Here is a 27,741-nt window from a genome sequence, read left to right as displayed (position 1 = left end):
TTAGAGTGGTGAAAACAATAACACTGTTTCTAGCTTCTATCACATTGTATTTCCTCTGACTCTAATAGTTGTTTCTTTCTGGTTCTCAATCCATTTGGTCACTTTCTGATGTTGAGTGACTCACTACTCCCTCTAGTGGTCACAAAAATCCCCCAGGCTAAATAAATTTGATTACTATCTCTATAATCCAATACACTGGCATTTTTGGCAGAACTTCAGAGTTCTTTATTGAAACACACTAATGATAATCTTAGGTAATTTTGTAAATATTAGAAAGTAGAAATACAACAAACAGCCCCTTTAAAAGGCATTTTATTAATAATACTGGACATGGGTAGATTTCCATTAAGTATTCATGCTTTTACTTGTACATTAGTACAGCTATTGGACCATTTTCCTTTATTAAAATGGAACAACCACTTAAAGATATCAGATGTATTCATGAAAACTCAGTAACTTGAAAGCAAAACAAACACAAAGCTAGAAACAACAATCAAAAGACTTCATCGACTTCATCATTCTCAGACTACAAATGTTTGATTTTCAATACATGAAAGACAAACCCTTTTTGCACACACTTGTTCGCTCATTGTAAGAAAGAAACGACAGAAACATTCCACTTCTAAACTCTGCAATCAAAAACTATCAGTCCATAATATGATGTACATATGCACCATCTGAATGACTCCTTCAAAGCAGCAACAACTCACTGATCTGTTTTATACAAAACACTTCTGTAGAGAGGTTGTTCAAGTATAAACATACACAGCTCATTTTGGGCTGTTACAAGTTTCTGCAGCAATAAAAGAACAAAACAAGTGGTTCCAGGCACAACAAACCCCGCCCCTCACATATATTGTAGCTTATTTTGGCATCAATCCAGCTGATGTCCTCATGTCTATGCATGTGCTGATGGCAGTGTATCAGTTGCCTCTATGTATGTGCCAAGTTTGAAGTAAGTTGACAAAAAAAAAAAAAAAAATTTATAGACGTGAAATTTATAAGTTAATGTAAAAAGATTTTAAAATTTCCAAAAAAAAAATTTAACTTTGACCTACTTTTCCCAAGATGTAATCACATCTATCCTGCATCACTGGCAATTTATAAACCAAATTTGGTGTAAATTCAACCAATAGTTTTGCTGCTACAAACATTTGAACTTTCGCCTATTATAAGTAAATGGGGGAAAAAAAGAATTTAGAAATTTGTTACAAATTTGAACTTCGACCAACTGTTCCCAAAATGTAATCAGATCTATTCTGGGTCACTGGCAATATATAAACCAAATTTGGTATGGATTCAACCGATAGTTTTGCTGCTAGAAAGCAATACCCCTTGCTTCCCCTTTTTTTTTTTTTTTTTTTTTTTGGGGCGGGGGGGGGTAAAGATACGTAGAATTACAGCACAATCAGTATGTTTCTGTAAACTCATGGAACTAAAAATAATCACAGCACTGACCTTCTGTTATTATCAACATCATCTTGTGTGCTAGGCACTGTAAAAAATATCACCTTGCGTTTCCTGTGTAACCCTGACCCTAAAGGTCTTCGTGTGCATTGTCTCATATGGGGGAGTGCACAGTGTGTTACTGGTTTCAGGTATGTCTTACATCTTGAATAGAAGTTTACCAGAACAAATTGAATATGCATTCTCACCATTTCCGACTCACAAAGCTGTAAACATCAGGTTCTATATATGTAATGTGGGAAAAATGTTACAAAAGGACATAAAAGAAGGACAAATTTAGCCTATTTTATACTTTATTTTTCAAGCACAAGTGAGTTTTTCTCTACAATTTTGTTGTTTAAGTTCACAAATCGCTCTAATTGTTTTTCTTATGTTGATTCATGTAGTAGTGGCAGATAAATTTTCATTATATATATACGGGAGGACAACAATATAACGTAATTCAGCTAACAATCCTTAAGGCAAATAAAAAAAACCCTAAGACAAATAAAAGCAATAAGGATGAAATAATAAAAACTATTTAATACAAAAAAAAAAAAACATTGAAGCACTAGAGGTGTACGATACTGACACAGAAATACATCTTTTTATTTGTCAAGTTTTGAGAGTTGTACTGTTAGGTGTAGAAATTTAAAAAATGCCCTTGAGGTTCAGATTTTAAAAACTGCAAGATACGGCTGCAGAGGTTACAGTTTTTTATTAATGCAAGCACAAGAGAAAATATATTACTTTTAAAAACAGACATAAAACAAGACTAGATGTATCCTGTTTTTTAGCTCAAATGAGTTTTTTCCTACGCTTTTATTGTGTGACTTTACAAAGTTGCATATTTATGTGTTTGACAAAACTTTATAGCAAACTGCAATGCATGGAAAAATCTGAAGCCACTATTCATATTTCATTTACAATCAGTCTAACTGTTTGTTCTTGTGTTTATTGAAGTTGTTGTAGTAGCTTTGTTTTCATTATATTGATAGTCAGACAACAGTATAATGCAATTCAGCTAACACTCCCTGAGGCAGAAAAAGCTCTAAGACCAATAAAAACAATTAAGATGAAAAGCGTTAAAGCAATAGAGGTAACCAGAAGAGGTGCATTGTATTAACACAAAAAAGTTTTTTGTTTGTCAAGTTTTTGAAGACATTTACAGTTTGGTGTAGAGTTTAGCCTTGAGTTTCAAAGACTGTAAAACTGTAAGATTTGGCTCCAAAAGTTACACTTTCAGTACTTTTGTCTAACTTTTCAGTGTTTTCTTTGGGTCACACCAGAAAATATATACATTTAAAGACAGACATTTAACAACAAAGTGCTTTACAATCAGCAGTTAATTACAGCAAAATGCAAGTGCACATACACATCCAGTCCCCACTTTGTAAACAATCAGCAAAAACTATAATGAATGACAAAAATTCTCACAGATAATTACATCTAACCTAAATGTTGCTATTTTTCTGAGTGAACTAGAAATTAGCAAAAAAAACATGCAACACTTCGACCCGTGCAGGCGATCACATCCTCAGAGTGGGCGACGCCTTTCTCAAATGATGTGTCTTAATGTGGAATTAGAGTATTTATATTATGATGCTGATTAGGAAACTAACTATGTGCCCTAATCATTTTGTTGTTTGTGCCTCTGTAGTTTTCAGTAATGGAAGTATTGATACCAGTTATGGTTCAGATCAACCCACGTAGTTCTGGGCTGAATGCTGATGACATTACATGATTGTGACTGTGCATCAGATCCATGCGACCTTGCAGCAAAGTGGGTTTAAGAGATACACCAGGCAGCTGTCGCTTTTCAGCTTACACAAAATATTCAGCTCCAACAACAAACAGCAATCCAAACAGTTTGCTGGAAACTAGTGGCTTCCTCTCAAGCACTAAAGTCTAGCTCAACAAGTACAATCACCATTTCCCTGCTGTGCAAATACTGATCCATGTATGAGATTATAAAGTATTCATGTAGCTCGTCAAACACTGCCTTTACATTTCTGGGCTCTGCAACCTGTTTTTGCTCAGAGGAGACATTTACATTTAATGGTTAAACTAGACAGATTTACAAAGTTCTCATCCCTGGACTTATTTTTATTACATCTCTGTATCTGATGAATAGCTCTAAACAAAAGAAACCTGGTCTCTTGATTATCTCCTGTTTTAATGACAACAGTTTTTATAATATTAGTCTTTACAACATTCATTAGAATTTTGTGTAACAGTTGTATCATTGAGTCTAGACCTTCCCTGAGGCTGCAGGAAATATTGCATTTAATTAAATTGTGTTATTGCACAAGTATTATTTATTTATATCTTGCATTAAATTGTCTCTAAACCATGTAATGGCTTTCCAGCTGGGTTGAAAGGCAGAGCTAAGGCATTAGCAGCGAATTTACAAAACTCCACCTGAGTTCTACCACGAAGATAGCACCGGGTTCTTCTTCATTGAATCATACTGCAACGGTGACACAATTGGCCACTCGGGGCAAATGTATTGATCTCTGAAAACAGGGGTAAAAAACAAACAGCTGGAAACCATGTTTGTAATATCACTTTTTGTATTTTCCTTGTGAACAGTGGCATTAGGCTCTGAAAGTAATGTCACAACATGTATATTAGAGAGAGAGGAAGTGTCAGAGCAACGATGCACTGGACTGGTATAATCCATGTCACCATGAGGAAGATTTATGGTCTTAAAAAGGGTAACATGCCTCTTAATGCTTGGGCTCACTGCAAATAGTCAAACAAAGAACCAGAAAGTCAAGGTTTCTCTTCTTCTAAATGCAGACAGCACCATCAAGTGGTCGCTCTGGGTTCTACATCATGTTGGTTCTTCCTTTGTTCCTCCTTTTGTTTCCCTTGGAGAGTCATGATAAGCATCTACTGTGTGTTATTGTTTTTCTGACTCCTTTGTGTTATTGCCGATCAATCAGTCTAACAGGCTCACTCATGGAAAATGATGGAATGTTATCAGTCATTCATAGCACGTTTGGTTTCCTATTTACCATGAATGACAAATTAAAGGAAAAATCTGGATGGTAGTCGCCTCTTTAAGGATGAAAATGCATTTGTTGATAGGGCATAAGGCTTCACTAAATGGTTTGATGAGGATGAAAATGTGGTTCTTTAAAGTTTATGGTGCTGTCTTTATGGTGTAACGCATAGAATATATTTTGTCATAGTCACCATTTGATGTTCACCCATTTCCTCCACTGGTCACTAGTGAAATGTGACTCGTGAGATGGATTTCTGGCAAAATCATAATCTTTGTTTTTAATAAAGTGTATAATCTTTTAAAAATTGGTGACAGACGTGTAGGCAGGAACCAGTCAGGCTGTACAGTGGAGAATGTGACATCCGTGCATCTCTAATGTGCAGGCTTTAGCTCCAGGTTCTACTACAGAAGCCAATGACAGCGACAGATTTTCACTTAATTTTCTGACAGTGGGGGGAAGAGACACCACAGTATGCATCTTTCCATACAGTCTTTGCAATGATACACACCCTCCATTCACCACAAAGTACAACCTTATGTGGAAATACTCATACTTCTTCGTCAATCTATGAATTTTATACTTTGTCATTTATAGTCACCACATCTCAATGGAACTGAACTTACAGGGAATTCTGGACCAATATGTCAAAAAGAAATCTCCAGAATATCATCAAAATGGATATTGTGGGAATATATTTTGTAGAATCATGTTCATTCATCCACTAGAGGTAAGGAGGCATGTGGTGAACTGGCACTGAACCAACAGACGTCATGTTGTTTCGTTATTTGAGATCCTCTCCATTCTTTACATATTCTATATTAAAAAAGCCAAGTGGTCTCTGTGTGCGTGCATGCATATGTGTGTGTCCGGGGATTCACACAAAATCCAGAAAGAGCTGACTGCTGCAGGTCAGCATATTTACGAATTTTTGGTCAAGAAAGAGACGAGTGAAAATGGCAAGTTGATTCGACCAGTATATTTGGGAGATACTAGTCATTTTGGAATACAATAGCCTTACAATCACGTTGCTATCGCCAAAATGCTTTGACAGTGACTGCTGGACAAATGCGGTACAGCATGCATGAATACACAACAACATAAAAACTACCCCATCTAGAACCAGTGGATCCCCATGGGTCAACGCAGTAGTCATTGTTTAATTCTTATAGGAGTAATATTTTGCTAAACCCACTTTTATTAGTCTTTGGTACATTTATTTGTGTATTTGGGCAGCCTAACAGTTCGAATTTGAGCCCTCCAAGTGCTGCAAACCTGTCTTTATATTCATTTTGGCAAAAATCCAGTGGATTTCTACAACCTGTTTTAATTAATTTGTTGCGTCTATAACTAGTTACATCACGACATTTGCACATTTAAGGTCAAGACCTCCGACGAACATTTCTCCGAGTACGACATAATTGTTTGTCAGCAGCAGTGGTTGTAGTCCATACTGAAAATATGTCCAAACTTCAAGCCAATTACCTAAAATACCCAGTTGTTGGATGTATTAACAAACACAGGAGGCTGAACGAGACAGAGCAGCACAGTCACCAACCTGGAGGGGGTGGAGTATGAAGTAGCTCATTTGCATTTAAAGGGTCAGTGCTTAAAACCACCTTTCTTACGTCATTACTCAGAAATAGGCTCAAAGATGGACCTGTGGAGTTGAATTAACCCTTTCATGCACGAATTATGAGAACCTTAGTTGAGTTTTTTTCCTGAGTGTTTTTAGTCCTCTTTAGGCATGAAAAAAACAATGCGATTGAAATTTTTTTATGAACCTATTTTTCATGGAGTTACAAAAATGTCCACTCAGCTGGACACCAGTTTTTGAATCAAAAAAACATGTATTTAAAACCCATCATCAGAAAGTGATAAACTGCGTGAAAACTATGAAATGAAAACATTTTTCATGCAGCTAATCTGATGTTTTCTCACATTTTAACATACTCTAATACTAGTTATTACTAACTTCAGGCAGACAATATGCAAAAATTTTATTTTATTTATTTTTTATTAAGAAAACTGTTGATTATAGTCAAATAACAATTACCAAGTGATTTAATACATGTTACTGCAAAGTTACAGTAATGGTATGAATTACAGTGTATTATGAGATGATGCATCAGGCATCCACTGTGTTGGCTGATATGGAACTAAAACAACAAAACCCATGAATATATAAGAGAAAAGCTGGAGAATAACTGTTCACTGTAGTGACCAGTATGCATGAAAGGGTTAATGAAGAATTGAGACCCAAGAATAGCATTTACAGTTTATGTAGACCACAGGGAAATGTTTGAAAATGCATAATTCCAATGATAAGAATCAGCTTCTGTCAACATTTTTTGTAAAGCATCATACCTAAAGTCACCGCTGCTAAAAAAAAATACTTCGACAAATTGCAGTATATCTTTTTTTATTTGGCACACATTTTTCATCTACAAACTAACCATAAGAGATGAAGTAACAAACATGATGTAGAAACACTATTGGCTCATAAAATACCAAATGCACACATATAGTGCTATAGACTTTACTACTCACTCTACCATTGTGCCTGCACTTTTATAGCAGATCTCAGTCATAATCTGGATCTCAGTCTTGATCTGGTAGCATTGTGCTTTAGTTCTGATGTAATCCAGGATATTTTTGACACTGTCAGCTCTCCGGTCTCTGTGGATCAGGATGATAGAGCACCCAATTGGACAGAGGAGCCCCTCAGCTTCAAGGCTCAGCAGGTCTTTAAGGTACAGCACAGGGTCATGGTCCATCAGCACCAGACTGAAACCCCCTTTTTGAGGTGCTAAAAGTTCACGTAATGATAGGATGGCCTCACCTGAACTCAGTGGCAACACTTGAAACTGCGAAAAAATCAAATCAAGTTAATTATACGATGTGTTTTGATTTATATTCTCCTTTATTAGGATGTGGGTAGTGAAAACATGATCATCCTTCTGTTTACCTGGTCTTTGAAGCCTGCCACAAGTATAATTTCCTCCCCTAGATCAGCTGTGAATGGGTCTATCTCCACTGTGATTAGTCTGCCACCGGGGGGCAGCAGACGAAGCAGGCGGACAGAACTATAAGCACAATGCATCCCCAGCTCCAGGACCATGGAAGGACCAACACGCCTCATCACATCATCCAACACCTCACCTACATGTAACAGGAAAAGAGGGTATGCAAGTGATTTTAGCCTGAATGATGAGTGTCTTATTTACACTCTGTGCTCTCATAATCAATTTTCAGTGTTAATTGAGTGTAACTTTTGTCTTTCATTATGTCTGAATAATGTCTGCGCAGGGTTTTATTACATTTATCTGCTCATGCTCACAAAAATCTGAATCTGAAGGGTGGACCTGACACCAAGATGTGTGACTTTACAAATATTTTTAAGTCAATTCTAATCAAAATTTCAGCTTCTATAATGTTACACTGGAATAAATCAAAGTCTTACCAAGTGTGTTTTTCTCAGTTCTAGTCAAAATATCTCATCACACTTAAAATAAGACATAATCACCTAAAGAGTAACTTTTCAGTGAGATATAAAAACTTATTTTTAGACAATAGATCTTGAAAATCTTATTTCAAGAAATCTTACCAAGATAATTTTCACTTGTTCCACTGGCAGATTTTTTATTTATTTATTTATTTATTTATTTATTTATTTATTTTGCTTGAATTAAGCAAAAAAAAAAAAAAAAAAAAAAAAGCAAAACAAAACTTGAATCAAGCAAAAAATGGAAAAAATGAAAATTATCTTGGTAAGATTTCTTGAAATATAATTTTCAAGCTCTATTGTGTAAAAATAAGTTCTTATATCTCACTGAAAAGTTTCTCTTTAGGTAATTCTATCTTATTTTAAGTGTGATGAGAAATTTTGACTAGAAGTGGGAAAATTACACTTGGTAAGATTTTGATTTTTGCAGTGTACATGGAAACTGCAGCCATCAGCACATTTACAGAAGCAGGAAACATCTAGAGCTCAGCAGATAAATTCAACAAAGGAGACTGACGCTATTTAGATGCTTACATCTGAATTTTTCAACAAGGGAGCAGAAAACTTCAAAGAAGATGCCAAATTTAAATGAAACTTAATTGATTCAAAGAGTATTTTATTAAGCCTTAAAACCTGACAGAATGATTCTTTAAAGCACAATATGTGTCTATAACTATGTAATATCATAAAATACCAGAATTTAACTAAGCCACACTAGTGATTCTGACTAGTTGCTTATCTGGGAAGACAGATTTGTTATCTGTTACCATCTGTTTCTGTGACAAAAAACAAACAAACAAAACAAAAACACTTGAGGTCAGAGTTATCAGCTGTTTTTGCCATGAGCTGTCACTTTGTCACTTTCCCTACAAACATAGTCGCATATTTCAGTTGACATTAATGAAAGAACCATAGTAAATGAAACAAGACTAGAACTGTAAATCAGATAATTGACTTGAGCTTGACCTTTTTTCTTAGATGTAGTTTAATCGTTCATATATACCAATGTTATATGTAATAGCTATAGAAGTAATATTAGTAATAATAAAGGATTTTAGCAAAATCAAGTTTGTGTAGAGGTAATGCAAAATTGATAGAAATGTACAAATGAGCGAAAGATTTGTGTTCACACGTATATATAGATTACAATAAAATACATGCAGGGTTAAAGGGTCAAGGATAAAACACGATTACATGAATAATGACTGTAATAGCACTGCATCCAGCTAGGATAAGTATCTCTGTTGATAAGATTGTTGGTTACTTCCTTTAATGCTTATCATCAATCAGTTGTTTGGTCCATAAATTATAAAACAAAATGTTTAAAAAAAAAAAAATCAGATGAAAGATTATGATGTTTAATATCTGGTTGGATTCACAATCCACAGATATTAAATTTACTGTAATCGACAATAAAAAAAAAAACAAAAAAAAAACAAAAACAAGAAAATACTGAAATATAAGACACTGAAATTGTGAACTAATTTGAAAATACATAACAGGTTAAATATTTCTGTCAATTAGAGACTTTTTCAAGGTTTTTTTTATTGAAGATAATGAATTAGTAGATTATAATGGTGCAGGCAGATTATACCACATAGAAATCATTCTCAATATGGACAAAATCCTGTCTGGTATGTGTTCAGATTAAGAATTGATTGAAGTTTATATTTCATGATAAAGAAGAACAAATTAAGTTTTATTCTACTGTTTTACTGTACGGTGTCCTTGAGTGCCAAGAAAGGCACCTATAAATATATTATTATTATTATTATTATTATTATTATTATTATTATTATTATTATTATTATGCACCTTTTACTATAAGTAATTACTGTTAAAAAAAAAGTGATTCAACTGACCAACTTGTGGGCCGATGCAGACAGATGGGTACATTTTCGAGTAGAGGTCAAAGGTCTCCAGGACGCTGTCAGGTTTGCCGTGGGTACAGTTGGAGAATACAAAGGCATAGGTGCTCCTCACACAGACCCTCCCCCAGATCAGCCACCGAGCCCAGGCCTGAGCTCGATGGCACAGGGAACACACTTTAACACGAAAACAACTGGAAACCATGATGACGACAGGAACCAGAGAGATGGAAACAGCCATCAGCCACATCTTAGACACTGAGGGAGGAAAAGCACATTTGGACAGTTTTCACAGTCCTTTAAAATAATTACAGTAATTATCATGATCTAATTTGATATCATAATGTAAAATGATCTGTTTTGATCTTTTTTTTTTTCTTTTAATGCTAAGAAAAAATATTCAGCATAAAAGTTTAAGAGTTATATTTTGAACTTTTTTTTTTTACATTTATCCTGATCACCCACCTAGCCCAGACAAAGTACAATATAATTTGTATATTTTAATTATTTTCTGCTGAGATCCGAGGTTTTGTTTATTTCAACATTATTTTATGTCATAATAACTATCGCTACTGCAATATATTTTCTGGTCTTTTTAGCTCTGTTTTACATTGTGATGTATTTTTCATTTCTGACCCTTAAGAATCATAATGGAAAAAATATATAGTTATTTTATTGTTTTGTTTTTTGTTTTTTTATAAACACCAAAAATCTGCCTTTAAACTGGAAAGAAATAATGACTTCACATCCATCATGACAGTTAACAACACCAACTATAGTAAAAATTCTTATTATGATGATAATTTTTTTGGGCTGTATGTCCTAGAACTAATTTGTTGTAAATAATCAGGTTGATGCAATTCTCCTTTGGATGAAAAACCCTCAACAGGTACATGTACAGCTGAACACACATATATAAATACTGGACTTTAGTACCCCCTGCTGGCGCAATAACTGATCTTTTTTCATTTCTTGTCATATTCCACTAAAATGATTCAAGTCCTACATTGTAAAAGCAAAAATCAATGTTCTATATGAGATGCAGAATAAGTAGTTTGAATAGTAAGGGGTTTTAATGACAAATGATAAACGTAATGTTTGACATTGTGTAATGTTTGTATTGAATGATACTGCCAAATATGCAAAAATATGTTCATGTGCAATATGGATTTAAAATATTTATGCATTCTAAGTATTCAGTAAGTATATAATTGGAAGAAGTACTCATTTTATGTGCAATGAGTACTAACTGATTTATTCTTCTTGCTGGTGTAGCCTTGGTTTTGAATGTAGGAGTAGAGGGCTCTTTTTTTTTTTTTTTTTTTTAACTTATTTATTTATTTACCACATAATTTAATCTAGCCCAGCAGTGACTACATATAGACACACAAATTTCATTGTATATAATCTTTTTGTACAATGACAATAAAGGCATTCGGACTTTTTCTGTCCAGTAATGATAACATTTCAGTGTCTTAAACATTATTTTTTATAAAACATACTTTATCTTCAGGGCTCCATTTTGTTTAAAATATCCAATCCAAATATACTCGAAGTTTCACTCAAACTAATCTTTCCATTGGTCACAGTGAAAACAATATTTCATCAGTAGGCATGCACAGCTACTTACTTTAGTAGGTTCAGAGTTTATCATATTCTATGTTAAAACAGAAAATTGATCATTTAATAGAGAACGTAACTTATTTCTTCAGAGAGAAGGAAGAATAAATAAATAAAATGGTAGATAAATACCTTCCAACTTGTCGTCCAAGTGTCCTGTCAAACACAGCTGGTCCTTCAGTTCAGTTCAGTTCAGTGGGTGAGCAGATGTATGTGTATGTGAACAGTTCACAAACAGAACAATTAACCATCAGTTCTATCAGAGGAAAACAGTGTGAAATAAGATCACTAAACGGTTTTGGTATCCAGATGACTGAGATGAGAACACAGACACTGATGAATCCACAGATTAAATATCAACTGTGTGAGAACAGGAGGAGCGAGGAGACTCACCTGTCAGCACAGAGGGAGGAGTTTAGAGAAGGGGGAGGGGTCATTTGAGGACTGGTGTGTTCTATGCAAATCAGTAGGTTTGTGTGAAATGAATCTGCCAAAATGTTTTATAGGATGACACATAATTTATTGGACAAAACTGTTCTAGAAACCTGTGTGATGATGTTGAAACCTTTAAATGAGGCAAGGTGTTAAAAGGGGAAAGAGTTGCATTTATTATTATTATTATTATTATTATTATTATTATTATTATTATTATTATGTTGTTGTTGTTGTTGTTGTTGTTGGTGGTGGTGGTGGTGGTGGTGTCGTTACTTATTCTTTGATATGCCTGCACATAAGTTGATTTTTGTGAGTTTATTGTATAAAATTATCGCCTATCCATTCATCTACATTCTCCGTCCCTGAAATAAATGGATAAATGTCTCCTGGATCATTGTATTTGAATGTGCACACCAGTCAGAAGACTTATGATCTAACCATACTTGTAACACAATAGAGTCTAATATTAACTCACGTGTCAAGTTCAGAGTATTATCAATCTTTGTACAAATACACACATGAGTACAGTTGTAGAACACACTACAGACTGGAAAAACCAACTGTCGCACTTCTTGGCAGTTTGTCATTTTACCACAAGAGGTCAGCAAAGATGTAAGAATATCTCCAAGCCTGTGATGAGAAGGTTATTTGGTTATTTTTCAGCTTCATTCTGACTATGTACTTTCCATGAACACTAAATACATTTGAACTGATTTTACAGAATTTACTGCATGAGATTTGCAAGCAAAACATCTCTCTATTGTCACAAAGCCCACAGTTTAATCCAAAATGCTAAATAACTGATGCAATATATGACCTACATGAACAAAAAAAAAACTAATGACAATTATATCTCTAAATACCAATGATAATTTTTAGTTGACATTTTATACAATAAAATACAAAAACCATAAATCAGGTCAAATGTAGTCCTATGGTAACTGAGTCTACATGATGACATGAAATAGCATTAAACGAAAACAGGTAGTTTTTAAATATTAATTATAATGAATACAGGTCAAAATGCAGTGATCCCCTCAGACTGACTGGTTCTATATCAGTGGGTTCTGTTCTGTCTCTTCTGTCCCATATAGTGAAGTGGGTGAAGTGGGTGTGTGAGATCCCCAGTGTGTTACTGCCCTCATTGGCTGCGGTGGATAGGAGATGCTCCGTGTATTTTTGGCCACTAGTCCGATTCATACTGCGGTCTGCAAACAAGTTTGAGTCAATTTACACAACAGCCATGCAACTACAGGAAGAAACGAGAGAGTGCACTCAAAATAAGAGCATGAATGGATTACAGAGGAGTGGGTCAAAACAGTAAATATAATTCAATCTACTGCTACAAATGGAGATTACACACAAATGCACCTTGATACCTTAACAAACCTTCCAGGAGCTCCCTCATCAAAGCTGTGGAAAATCATTGCTTCCTCTATCTATCTATCTATCTATCTATCTATCTATCTATCTATCTATCTATCTATCTATCTATCTATCTATCTATCTATCTATCTATCTATCTATCTTCTATTTTTGTTATAATAATAATAATAATAATAATAATAATAATAATAATAATAATAATAATAAGTTTTCTGTTCATTTCCGTTTACACTCCAGTCCACTAGGTGGCGGTAAATGTACCTTTCAGTTGGCTGCCAACCGCAATTACAAGCAAAGGAAGAAGAAAAAGAGGACGACGTACCTTGATATATTTTTCCGGGAAATAATATTTCCTACAACACTGATTACAGTTAAGGTTAAAGAAGTAACTGGACAAAATATGTTCAAAATGGAAGCGTGGTCAGTATTAAGTCAGTATTTAAGTGAGTAAACGGATATGAAATTATCTTAGACTTAGCTAATTTTCTGACACTGACGTAATTAATGCAGCTAGGGTAGCGCGAGCGGGAAACACTGTTATGCTAGCTCGCTTTGTGCTAATATTTAATTGGAAAATATTTGGAGCCTAAACTTACTCAGCAACCTATTGAAAAGTGTTATAAAGCAAAGTCATGGGTGAATTACTTTTGATAAATGTTAGTTATCTTCCGTCTATCTTTTAATTAAATGAGTAGATAAATAGATATGTAAATAGGTTAACCATTTTTTGACAGGAGGAAACGTTAATTAATGTAGCTAGCGGTAAAAATTAGTGGCTAGATTGCTTGATACTAATTAACAGCTAATGCAAAAATGTCGTATTTGGTGCTTAAACCTACTTACCAACCAAATGAAAACTTTTATAAGGACATGGGTAAAGTACTTTTGTTGAATATTAGTTATCTTCTATCCAGTTTTTATTTAAGTCGGTAAGCTGATAGTAAGTTAGCTTATTTTCTGACTAAAGGAAAGGCTAATAATTAATTCAACTCGCGGTGGTTAGCTTACTTGATGCGAACTGTTATTGCAAACATATCGTATTTGGTGCCTAAAGCTACTTAGCGACCAAATTAAAATGTTTATAAGGCAAGGTCATGGGTGAAGTAATTATGTTAAGTATCGGTTATCTTTTGCCTATATCCAGCCTTTTTCAGTTAAAAAGCTTTTAGTTAGCTGACTAACCTAACGCTACAGCTATATTCAGAGTAACCTGAACAAGTTTGCAAACCTTGGTTAAAACAAATAATGACAGGGTAAAAATACATTTATGAAGTAGGGAAGTAGTGCAATGAACCATGTTTTAGTAGTCATTCCGTATTTTGCGTAAAATTGCGTGTCTTGGGTGCAGTAGTTCCGTATGAAGCTTTTATTTAGAGGGCTATAACCGGAAATACTTAAACGTCCACAGTTGTGTGTCTGTGTGTAACTTGCCGCTGGTTGTCTGCTCACAGACTCCAACGGGAAAGCAGCAACTGGTCCGCTCGCCTCGCCGGTGCTGCTGCTGCTGCTGCTGCTACACCTACAACCGACGAAGAAGAACAGACAGAAGGACGCACACTACGAATAGTCCCGTTGGAATAAAGCGGCACAGAGCTGTGTTTACGCAGTTTGCAGGGTTTCACACTTGGACAGCAGAGCGTCTTCGCCAATGGCCAGTCCGGTTGCAGACATAGGACAGTGTCATCAGCATCATCCTGGGACCGAGTCGGCCGCAGACAGCGCGTTTCAAGAGGCGCAGAAATGGATAGAGGTAAGAGACCAGAGTCAGCACAGGGCTCATTCACTGCGTCAACTTATCTGCACTGACGCATGTGGCACAATCTCACAAGTGTTTTGTTGTCATTTAGTGGCCTTAGTTACTGTCAGTGTCTGCTGTTTGATTTTTTTTTTTTTTTGCTTAGTCACCTGTTGAAAGGTGACTCAGACCAGTTATCATTTGACTCAGCGATATCTGGATGAAGTTCATGTTGTGGTTTTCAGTGGCTCCTGTGCATTTCTGTTGTATTGATTGCATTAGTTGCAGTGAATATTATTTAATATTCTTGCTGCATCATTTGTATATCCCATAAAGACCCAAACATCCGCTGCTGACCAAAAGCCTCTAACTGATCTAAAATCTTTAATATAACTGCTTGTCCACTATTTTTATAAACATGTAAATAATTCCGGTGTAACAGTTTCTCATCTTTTCATCATCATCAGATATGACCCATTTGGACATTCAGAGTCTCTGTTGTAAATGTGGGAATATTGTCATCTTCTGCAACATTGATTTACTAGTAAAATCCATGTAGTTGAAGAAATGACAGTGGTTGTAGACACTTGCTTTTGTAATGATATATTTTGCGGAAGAGGTCGCTTTTACTTTTCTTTTTATTCTTTTCTTATATTTGAATTCACTCTGAGGTTGTATGTACATCTACATGGTTAGTAAATTAAATACAGGAAAATATTGGATTTTCACTTAGAAATGCAAAATGCAGATGATAATTTTATAAATACTAATAATTCATTTGGGAAAGACAATTACTTGGAAGTTGTGACAAAAATAGTTGTGGGACTTTAAGGGATAACATCAGGGACCTGGTGTGTTTGAGTAATCAGGTGTCTAACTTGTGAGCCAAAAAATTTGCTGAAATAGAAACGATTTCTTAATTAATCTGTTTGATAGAGCTCATATTTGCACTGTACCTCCTTATATGTTGCTGCAGGCTTTCAGTTGTTTTTAGGTAAGGCTATTGTACAGTAGCTATGGCTGCTGTGGGGCCTGGTGCGTGTTTGGCTGAAAACAATGAATGCATCATGTGGAATGGATTTTTGCTTCATTGCGAGTCTGCAGAACAATAATCACACAAGCGAGGTTTTGTTCTGGGAGAATTTCAATCACGACACTTGCCTGCCCCCGTTGCATTTGACTTTGTCATCCTGCATTGGGCTGTCCTCTTGTCAGCCTTCAAAACACTGACGGCTGCCTGTCGATGGAATGCAGTCATAGCTGTGTAGATTTACTTAAAGCCATAAAAATCTGATTTAAAGCCCACTGTGTCAATGGACTTTAGTTAAAGCTGATTTAGTGCTGCAGGATTGTAGGTAGAGGTTATGGGGCCTTTTTACACAGGAGGTATTTGGACCCCAGACTTTTTACTCTTAAAAGGCATTCGACTAGCTAATTAATTGTCATGTTGCATTTATGGGAATTTGTTACTACCCTGAAAGCCATTTGTAATCAGGGAGCTATCACATCACTTATTATTTATCATCTATTGGGTCATATGATCACTATGTAATTTTGTATAATTATTCTGTGAACTCAACATTAAAATTATTTAAATTAGCCATATGTACTTTGTGACATTTTAATATTTTCTTGCAGTCCAAATCATGTTACATTGTGAGGCAGCTAGATTTGCAGGACCATGAAATGTCACAAAATCCTGTATCCTACTGGTAGAAAAAGTTTTTCCAAATCTCTACCAGTAGACACATTTTTATAATCATATTATATATACAGTCATATCATCTAAACCAAGTGAGTGCTGTTTTCTACAGTTATTTTCCCAGACTGTACTCTTTAACTGCAGGGTCTCAAGTGTAAATAGCAAAGTAGGCCAAATGTTGTACAGTTGGTAAGCTTGGGGCTAGGTGGTGCTGCTGAAAATGTACCATGTTAAAATGCTTCACATAAGTTAATATTGATCATTTGTAATGAAAAATTGAAAAAAAAAAGGTGAATTTTACTTACAATATAGTGAAAGATCATAAATGTATACTACCATATTTAGTATCTTCATGTTAATGTTTATCATTTGGTTGTAATAGCGTTCAGGTCGATTGTACGCCATTCTGTTTCTTTCGGATGATGTTACAGTCAGTTTTTCATAGCAGCTGCTGTTTTACCAGTTTATAGAAGACTATAAACAGTAAATCTACAGCTAGCTGGCTTAGCCATAACTTTGCAGCTGTGTGTGACTTAAAAGTGGTTTGTCCCTCATGTTTTACCAGCAGATACTACTATTCACCAGCTACCAAACAACAGAACAATGAAATGATTGGCTGCTTGTGTTTCAGTAGTGGTATTGCTTCGTTATTAGAAGACATGTTTACCTATTTATGAACCAAGATGGGAGCTTGTTCATGCAACTGAGGATTTTACATGTTTGTTGCGTGGTTTCATGGTGCTCTCTATGTAATGCATTTAAATGAACCTAACAAACACTTTAATTTTCTTTAATTGTCTCTGATGTGTCAGTGTGTAACAGTTGCTATCAGTGTTGTTTTATCGCACAGATCCAGTTCATCACTTTTGAAAAGCGTTAAGTCATTGAACGCTAACTGTAATAACTTATGTCTATTTAATATTTTTTAGAGCTTTCAACCTTGCATATCTTACCTGCAAGTTACTACTACATACTTTGCCTGACATGCATCAAGAAACGATGTTCAGTCCAATGCATGTATGTGTGACATCTCAGGGTAGTATTAAAAATGACACATCCTCTTTAAGAGTGTCAGACGATATTTCAGGCTTATTTAGCAGCACTGAACTCCTGGGAGGCCCATATCATGTCTTTAAAAAGCCACTACTGACCTAGAATCTGCATGGCTGAAAGCTGAAAAGGCAGAAGGGAACTGATACCACTCCTCTTTTGTTGTTCTGTCTCCCCCTCCCTCTGTGGGGACTGATTTCATTGCCTGTACACACCTGGTGACAGTCTTCACCTCAGGGACCAGAGACAGGTCACTGGTTCTTCAATGAATGAAACAACACAAAGCATCAGTCAAAAACGGTCACATTTGCTTACATTTACCTGCTGTGACATATAGAGTGTTGTTGTGACCTGAGGCTGATCCATATAGTGGCAAATCAAAACATGCACCGTCCTCATGTATTGTGTGGTTTATGTGCATTGTGTACACCCTGTCATCCACACCCAGCAGTGCATGTTGATTCTGAAACTAAACATCTGTCTTTGTCTGTGTTGTGTTGTGTTCTTACCTCTATTTAATTTTAGATTTGTACTTTTATTGACAGAAATGATTGCAGTAACAAATCCCATCTGTTTTGAGTGGAAACAAAGACCCATAATAGTAATCTTAATTATCACTTAAATTTTATTAAAGGTTGAGTGTATAATATGTAGTGACGTTGCTGGTTGCAACTAAGGTGACCACAAAATATGGGAAAAGTCCTTGTCACAAGAAGTGTCTTTTTTTTGTCCATTTTGGGCTTTTTTGTCAAGGTGAGATGAACCCTGGTCCATAGTCAAATAATGTGTGTCTTAGTAATGAATCCCACCTGCTCTAAAAACTCTCACTTTAGAAACATGGTGGCACAACATGGACAAGACACATTTCCTTTGTAGATATAAACAGCTTTTTCTGGTTTAACATAAAGAGAGTAGTTCTTATTTTGCATGATTATACACTAATTAAAAACATTATTTGGAATATTATACATCATTTCTGAGTTTAAACCCTCCTGAAGCCCCCTAAAGCTTGCACACCGAACCTCTTAAGCAGCTTTTTTAATCAATGTGACTATAATTAAAATTCTTTTGCTGGCATATTGATGTCATCATATTAATATTAATGTCCATGCCATCCATAGAACAAATATGGGTCACAGCAATCCCATGACATTATATTGAGCAAAAGGAAAGAAAACGGGGTTTAATGTGTGAAAATGGCGTAACATGTAACTAGGCTAACCCTTTTTGAAATGAACACATTTTCGATTTTGTTCTTCTTGCCCTATATTAATTTTAGCAAAAAGGTTCAGTTTTCTATCTCATAACTGCTTTTAATAATTTCAATCCACTTGTTTTGTTTTTTGCTTCTGCTGTGAATATTTTCAGAGGATATCTATCATTTCCTGTTATTTCAATGAAATAAAGTGTTACACATCGCCTGAGGCTTATCCTAACAGTGGCAAATCAAAACATCCACCATTCTCATATTGTGTGACTGATGTGCTTTGTGTGCACCCCATCATCCACACCCATCAGTATGTGTCTGTTACAAGGTTTCAGGCGATGAAGATATCACAAGACCAAGCCACATAAACGTCTCAGTCTTTGCCCCAGAATTTATTGTGTGCTTTCCCAGATATTTTCAGGTCCAAGAAAATGTGTCCGTGATTCACCTCCATATCCCCACAGCTCCTCCAGCAGATGTGGATAAATGATGTTTGACTTTCTTTCATTTCAGATGAAAAGAAGTGCGTTTTAATCTTTGAACTTTCACCACTCATTGAAAATACACAATTAAACAAGTAATTTCTTTGTAGCTCGAAGCTTTTCCTCTTTAATTTTGATTTGTTTTGATAGGTGAGGATAATGTGCACTCTGCTGTACACTGAGTAGCCACACAGAGACCTCTGAAACTGTTGTTGAAAAGAAAATTTATGCTTCTCAGTCAGTGTGTTCTGGTGGTCCTGCCATTGTTGCTTCTGCGGAAGGGACTGATTTATACTTTTGTGTGAGATTTACTCTACAAGCTTGATTGGCGTAGCACTACCATGAAATGTGGATATGTGTCCTACATTATGAGCAGTATCCTGCACCCATTATACAATGTACCTCAAGTAAAATAATATGCATTGTGTGCACCGTAACTGACTTGAATCATATTGAATTTTTTCTTCTGACAGAACAACTGTGGTTTAGACCTATAAAGAGTCCTATAAGTCATATTTTTTTGTTTTTCGTTATGCATACCCGATGACAATCATGGTGAGAAGAATTTACTCAGACAGATAACAAAATATATACTCATCTCTTACTCAGTCTTCAACTTGTCTATTTCAGCTTCAACAATCCAGCAAGTGAAAACATGAACATCTCAGTGAACTAAACTTGTACTTCTATTGTTTGGTTAATACTAGGTGTTTTTTCAGTAGTTAGAAAAATAAAGGGTTATCCTTGCTACCTTATGCTACCTAGCACTAAGATCTACATTACCATTAATACTCACTCAGCTAACAAAAAAATGAGACCTCTGATTCCATGGTCATTTACACTAACTAGTGACTCTAGCTAGTGGAAAAAAGGAAGGAAAATGTCAGTTATGAGTTTAGTGAGTGGTTTAATAATATTGAACAGAAAAAATGAGAGGATAAAAATGTTTGAGACACTTAACCCGTCTTTAAATATAGCAGTGAAGTAGGGCTGGTTATGTTATCTGACTAGAAACTGTTTGTTTTTATGTTACTTTGGATTGGCATTGTAAAAATAGTTTGACAATGTGTAGAGGTAGACCACATTCCTCAGTGGAAGTTTCAGTGTTTTCATCAGTTACCTAGACTATGGCGGACCAATTTGTCCCACCGGAGTTTTATGATGAATCAAGAAAGTCACAGTTCAGAAGCTGGACCAGCGGGTCATAGTCTTGCAGTATTTCATCGTCATTATTTCTTCAGCAGCAGCAAAACAATGCGTTACCAAACCATAACTCTGCCAGCCGATGTGGACTAAACTCAAACAATTTAGTGCAGACAGATGCTAATGTATCACTGTAAACAGACTGAAATAAACTCAGTGACCTTGTGAACTGTGTTAATGCTATTAATGTGCCACAAACTCATAGATTACTGTGAGGCCTATGTATAATGCTCTCAGTGCTGTAATTGATTTTTTTCAGTGACACAATCAGTATGATCCTTCTAAAAATCATATAATTTGCCAAATTAGATTAATCATAATCTAAGATCATGAGATCACCCAGCTCTACAATGAGGACACTGTCCTTTCGTTTAGTCAAAGGTATTCGTCCTGAATGTTACTGTTATCAGAAATGCCCCATTATTTTTTTTTTAATAGTGATTTTTAATAGGGAACTCAGAGTACAATACACAGTATCAGCATTGTTCTTTTTTGTAAAAGCTGCTGAGTGAACTGACCTGGGTTGTTCAGTCTGAGGTCCGGTCAACCATGTTTTTGAGTTTGAAAAAGTCTCTATTTACCCAGAATCCATAGGGGATCTAAAAGAAGTAGCTCTGTGCTGGAAATGGGCCTACATTTAGACATCAATCTACAGTTTGATTGTATGGATCTGAGTCATAGTCAAGGTCTGTCTTTGTGAAACTGACTTTTAAATCCGGTTTTCATCAGAGGTCTGGTCCAAAGATCACATTTCATCAGACAATTTTGTTGTTATTCAACAACAGACCCATATTTTCCACTTAATTTTCAAAATGTATCACCATGGGAATCCAGCCCAGATGAAGAGTTTCCAGCAGACCTGTGTGTAAAAGCCAACACCTTCATGCATTCACTCCTGCACTTATTACTTCCTTGTGCTGTGTTTTTTTTTTCTCACTCTGCCTTGTCAGTCACATTGTCGCTAATGATGGTGTTTAGGTTCCTCTGAAGCCCAGCACAGGCTGAATTGCCCTTTGATGAGGTTGGAAACCCTCTGTTGGCTGGGTTGAGTGATATGTGTCATATAGCCACAGGCAGTTTGCATGAACAGAAAAAACCTGTCTTCTCATGGACCTTTTTTCTTGAAGGCAAATTTATTACAGAATGCAAATTTCTTTTATGCTTATGGAATTTCATCAACTGTTTTAGACTTGTATTGATTAAAGACTTTGCCAGAGGAAAACGGAGCACCCGACCGGTAAAATTTAAGTATGTATGGGAACAAAAGGTTTAAATTAGGTTAAAAGCAAATGTTGCCAGTAAAAACAAAGCCAATTTGGCAAGTGGAGTCTAATATGACGGATGTCTTGTTAGTTTTCTGCAGAGCCAAATAGGAGAGCTTTACTCACTCAAGTTTTTCATGTTGGTGGCAGTTTTTCTGTGAGGATTTTTTTATGATGTGTGAAAGCAGACAGTGTGGAATAATGAATCAAAAGGCTGTCTCGGGAACATGTGGTTGAGAATCTGATTTCAATCGAAACTTGGCTGTGCAATCAGACTTTCAAGATTGTAGAAAGTTTACATTGAACAAAATAACGTCGGCCACCTTGGGCTGTCAGTGCACACAGAATTATTCTCTCCGGATTCAGCCCCAGGCCAGTAATACATTATATTACCATGATTTGCAAAAATTAATCTTGACAGATTTTTTTTTTTTTTTTACATTTAATTTAATTTAATTTAATTATTTATTTATTTATTTATTTATTTTCATTAGTGATGTAAATGTTTTACTGTCATGTGATCTAAAAGAGCAGGTATCAAATATATACTGTATGTATTAATGTGATTGCCATTAGATTGCAAGTTTTGTATTCTGTCAACTGAAGAGGATCACAAGTTTTTCACCACCACAAACAAGTCTGATGAGTTTTGACTGTTTTCATCTTTGTGTTTTTCTTTTGTGCTTTTAATATTATGGTGAAATATTCATAGTGCATAGGTCATGTTTATGTAGGTGGTACTCAAACTTTTTATATATGTAACTGTAGCTCTGCAACAGGTGGTACACATTTTGTCCTGGCAGCATCTTTTTTCTCCAAAGTCGTGTCTTAACTTGTCCAGTGCCTCTTCTCTATTAGTTCTGTATTTGTCTGAATATATCTCTTTCTTTAACTAAACTCCCCAGCCCCCTCCTCTGTCGTCTGTCCAAGTCGTGGCATGTTTAGGGGCCTGTGAATAATACAAAGTTTCTTTGTGACATGCCTGAAAGGGAAAGTGATATCATCTACATGTCAATGGCTGATATCATTCTTGTGGTATCATTACACATGGCAGTGAAACCACCAGACAGGCTCAAGTTTTTAGCTTGTCTACACAGCGTAGATTTCAATATAACTGGAGATCTAATTCCCATTGTACCATTCACAGATTTTATGTGTAGCATATGACTAGTCCAAAACTCTTAGCAAAAATCTTTTATCACAATATTTGTAATCATAGTAATTGTGTATAAGACGATCCATTAACTATACTGTAATTTGATTCAGACATGGTTTAAAACAACCATACCATACTGTACTTCAGTCAGTTTAGAAATATGTTTTGTTTTACATTCAATCTCTTCCACAATTTGTTGCCTTGATGCAATTTTACTGCATTCATCTTTGCTGTATGGAAGAATGCAGTGTGTCCAAATGACTAAATGAGCATTTGTGTGTGGAGTTTGCATATCCTCCCTATGTCTCCGTGTGTTCTCTTCAGATACTTCCACCATCCCAAGACATGTACCTTAATAGGTTAATTGGTCAGTCTAAATCGCCCTTGGGTGTGAATTGTCCTCATCTGTATAAGTCAGGCCCATGATGAACCCTGTCCAGTTGTACTTGTACCCAGTTTAAGATAGGATATGCTCCTGCTATTCCTAAGTGGTTACATAAATGAATAAATATCATCAGTGTTACTAAGTAACTGGTTAAACATCATGTTAAAGATGTCAGTGAAGCTGCTCTACTTTGAGTGTTTAGATGCTTCACTACATAGCAGTGATTGGTTTATTCATGGCTTCTACACTGGTTTGTTAGCCAGTAGTGTTTTGTACCCTAATCTCGATGAGCAACTCAGTGTAATGTATTACATTACATCACACATTACAATTAGATGTAGTACTGTAGAAATACACACAAAGGCATTTATCTTCTTCAAGTTCCAGTATGTTGGTTATAACTTTCCAAATGATATTGATCTTCTGTTATAAAGTGAATTAAACAAATTGGATTTCTCTTCAAAGCTATGAGACTCCCTTAAAAACAAGAGACGAACAATGCAGCACACAGGAGCTGCACGTCACCACTGCCTTGTTCTGTTAGTTTGTTGAATCCAAGGTAACTTAAAATACCAAAGTCACAAAATAACAAACTTTCACCGACTAAGGGAGCACCCTCAGTGGTCTGTGAGGTAAAATGATTTAAGTTAAGGGAGACTGGGCTTCATTTCCTGTTAGAAAATGCTGCTAAGGATATACCAGTTTATTTTGACTGGACACCAGCACCACAACTTTCTGGTAAAATGCTGCCATCTTTTGTTGATTGTAAGAATTCATTTTGGAATTCCAAATTACAAATATCACCTTTAAACATAGTAACAGGAAATATGAATCAATTGCATAGTGAACCACAAAGTGGAATCAGGGACTTTCAGCAGGAGACATTAGATTACACTGCCAAATAAACACGTGTGTGCGTAGTGATTGATTAAAACCTTTGTGAATTACTTACAATGAATGTCCTTATCCAACTGCAGTGAGATCCACTATATCACGTTAAAGTGGAAAATGCTACTCAACTTGATGACAGCTCTTAATGTTTGCTGTGGAAACATGGAGCTAAGCAGCCAAGAAATGATGAACCAAGTCAAGAAAATAGTGAAGTGCATGTCACAGTTGCTATGAGCTACACAGATAATGGTCCTGATGTGCTGTAAAAACAATATGTCATGTTTACACACAGCCGTATGCCTAGCATTGTACTAGATTTGCAGCTACTTTGCAAAATAGGGGGAATTCTGTCAACAGTATACAACAACATACAGGTGTAGTATTCATTGAAATTCTGCTGGATTTGATGTGGAACAGAACAGTGACTAGGGAACAACTACAAACTTTACATCCATGTCAATATCATCTTTTCAGTGGAGATGAAAATCAGGATCAGGTTACTTTAAGATGATTGAAATGAGGTGTTAATGTCGATTTCTCTTTCAAAGCTAACACACAGCATTCAACTTGGCATTCATCATAATATGCATTGTCTTTGTAGATTTTGCAGTATTTGTAAATGTTTTAAAATCATGTTTTATTCACGCTTTATTTATAAAAAGTAACTTTCTAAATGTTTATTTTGAAAAGCAAAACAAAATGTACATTGTTAATTTTCTATTATCACCGTTCCATAATGTAACCACCATAAAAGAAATTTATCTCCTTTTTTCTATCATCTAATACCTGTCAGATATTTTTGCTCTCCTGTATTGCATATACTGAAAGTGACTTCATTTTTTTAACATTATGGGCAATATTTTTTATGATAAATTACTCACAAAAAGAAACCTTCATTTTCATTCTGGTTGTTTTTCAAAGGACATCACCACAGCCTGCTTAATCTGACAGACGTCTCAGTTCACAAGGTCAGTCCTGCAGATGTTAATGCGCATCCATCACCAGCAATTTGACAGCCAGTGAGTGACATTCCCTCTGAATATTTCCTCCATACCTTGGCATTGTATGTCCAGTATGAAATGTAGTTCCCCTGAATCATCATTGGTCTTTTCATCAGACAGGATGCCATGATACTTTAAAAGTGCAATGCTTCACATCTCTGATTTTGTTTTGAAAAGCTACAGTCATCCGCATAAAATTATCTGTTACTGTCTGTAATCACTCCTGACTCCTTCCATGATGTCATTCCTAATTTGGGGGCACTGTCATTCTTTCCTGTACAGTCTGATGTGTTAAGTGCTGAGCTTTTCTTCCTTGTTTTTTGTTGAAACTCATCACATGGATTTCTCTAACTACAAACCATGGAAGGACGTTATTTCAGAGGGAAGTATCTGTCACAGAGGGGTTTAGCACAGATTCAGGATGTCCCCTTCATCACTCACACCTTAATACTCTGATGAGCTGGAAATCCAGTGTCCACCACAACCCCCCTTTCTCACTGTGCAGCTTATACAAAGTGCTTAGTGTACAAAGATAAATGCATTATTCCAGGGTGAATTAGGCTGGGCATCATACATTTCAGCTGCTTTGATTTTTTTCTTTTCTTGATTTTTCTGGATTTAAAACAATATTTAGCATGTCTTTTGACAGCAAATCCACACAAATACAACTGTATAATGAATTCTACATTACACACTCCATTAAGTAGCTTCTCTATTGTTCTTGATCCACAAAGACAGATACACTTGTAACTCCAAAACCTGAACTGACACAGTTTTAACAGTTCAGCATTTATGTTTACAACCTCACGCTGTCTTGTGCTGTTGATTTAACTGCTTTATATATTGCACTTAGATGAGCTATGGCTTTTACGAGTGTATGTACAATAGGATTTTGTTGCCCCTTTTTGTCAGTAGATGAATCAGTGCTGCTCTGCTTTGATCACTCACAAATGAGAAATCCCTGAAAGTAAAATGCTAATCACTAATCCTGTGGTTATGATCTTCTTAATCTCAGCAGAAGCCTTCTGTCTGCTCTTGGTGAAGCAGCGAAATATCTGGCATGTTGACACAGATGCATTAGTCGAAGAGCAAGCAAGGGATTAGATGGCTCAAAAAGCAGATTGATTGCATTTTTGCAGGATATGCCCTCTTAAATTGATGTAATTACTGATTACATTTTCATTTTGGCTTCAGGTTTGGCTGATATGTGTTATCAATGGCCACCGTTTGTTGAGAATGGCAGTCAGGTTTACACATGCACTGAAGAATGCTACATGATGCTAAGTCGGTGTTGACATCAAAGGCCTAACAGTCTCTGTCAGTGATGGTCCAGATGGGTGTTATGAATACACTCATGTTTAGGGTGAGAGGTGATCATGTGATGGATTACTAACATAGATAGGAGATTAGCCCCCTCCCTCTGCACCATGTGTCCATGTCTAAACATTTTAGTTGGGTTTGTTACTAAGGTAGCAAGTATCTGGTCACAGGGCTTCATTGATGTAGTTTCTGGAAATATACTGTACTTTAAAATAAGCAGCTCTACATTCGCTAATGATCAGCAGCGTTGATTTGTATCATTCACTGCAGATGGTCTTGAGGCATCGCTGATCAATAGCAAACATGAAGTTCATGTTCCTCTCAAGGAGCTTTCAGATAGAGCAGTGGATTTGTTGGCTGCTTTTCACTTCCAGTAAGGGCACTGAAGGCAAGAAAATGGAGTACAGCTAACAGGGAACAGGGAAGAAATGTGGGCTTATAAAGCAGGACATGAAAAGCCAGAAGGAACTAGTAATATGCATTGGTCCTTTATTTTACAACCACATTTATTCAAATGACATTGGAAACCGGACTTATTTGAAGTAATTTTATTCAGTTTGGTGTTGAAAACCTATGAGAAACAATGATGAAAGCAGCCAAGAAGTAATTATTCGTATTAGGCTTCTCTTTTACCCTTCACATAGACATTTCTTTTCAAGGAGAACTACTGGTACTTTGCAGCTGCAGTCTGTGTATGCTGAATTGTCCTCTCATGTAAGGACAACGCAAGACATGAACTTGCAAGAGGTATGACACTGCACAGGGAAATTGTGAGAGATCGTTTTGACCATTCGTCATCCACAGCCATTAATTTATACTAGTATTTAGTAACGCTTTACTTACTTCACAGGCATATTTTTAGATGGAAATCTGCCAAGAGACATCAGCTGCTGAATTTGACTGTCACCATGACTTTCTGGTTCTGTGCATGTGACTGCATCTGTGTATGTCTTTGTGCATGATGTTGCATGCCTGACTCTGACAAGGTGAATCTATTCATCTTGTTAAAACTGTCAGGGCTTTTTGTTCATGCACTGAAGGAGAAACTGACAATCTGTAAGTGGGAGGAGACGGCAAAG

The 27,741-nt window shown here is 35.9% G+C and overlaps 2 protein-coding genes across 10 annotated transcripts in view; one reads left to right on the top strand and one right to left on the bottom strand.

Annotated features, from left to right (window-relative positions):
- Nucleotides 1–6,862: 6,862 nt before the first annotated feature.
- LOC115427337 (transmembrane O-methyltransferase homolog) lies at nucleotides 6,863–11,713 on the bottom strand. 2 transcript variants are annotated; one of them, XM_030145853.1, is made up of 4 exons: nucleotides 11,580–11,713; nucleotides 9,822–10,085; nucleotides 7,423–7,616; nucleotides 6,863–7,321 (listed from the first exon to the last, which is right to left on the bottom strand). In XM_030145853.1, the coding sequence occupies exons 2-4, from the start codon at nucleotides 10,075–10,077 to the stop codon at nucleotides 7,001–7,003; spliced, it is 771 nt and encodes a 256-aa protein (XP_030001713.1). In that variant the 5' UTR covers nucleotides 10,078–10,085; nucleotides 11,580–11,713; the 3' UTR covers nucleotides 6,863–7,000. The 2 variants fall into 2 exon arrangements, with proteins under 2 accessions (XP_030001713.1, XP_030001714.1); XM_030145854.1 differs by having other exon boundaries at nucleotides 9,822–10,021.
- A 3,008-nt stretch (nucleotides 11,714–14,721) lies between these two features.
- The window catches only part of LOC115426912 (LIM and calponin homology domains-containing protein 1), a 105,334-nt gene continuing 92,314 nt past the window's right edge, over nucleotides 14,722–27,741 (top strand). For all 8 annotated transcript variants that reach the window (XM_030145176.1, XM_030145169.1, XM_030145170.1 and 5 more), the window contains exon 1: nucleotides 14,722–15,018. In XM_030145176.1, the coding sequence (XP_030001036.1) occupies nucleotides 14,917–15,018 (102 nt within the window). In that variant the 5' untranslated portion in view covers nucleotides 14,722–14,916. The remainder of the gene's footprint in view (nucleotides 15,019–27,741) is intronic.

Source organism: Sphaeramia orbicularis, chromosome 10 (genome assembly GCF_902148855.1).
Source record: "Sphaeramia orbicularis chromosome 10, fSphaOr1.1, whole genome shotgun sequence".
In the NCBI taxonomy this organism is placed as follows: domain Eukaryota; kingdom Metazoa; phylum Chordata; class Actinopteri; order Kurtiformes; family Apogonidae; genus Sphaeramia; species Sphaeramia orbicularis.
This window is presented reverse-complemented; position numbering and strand designations above follow the sequence as displayed.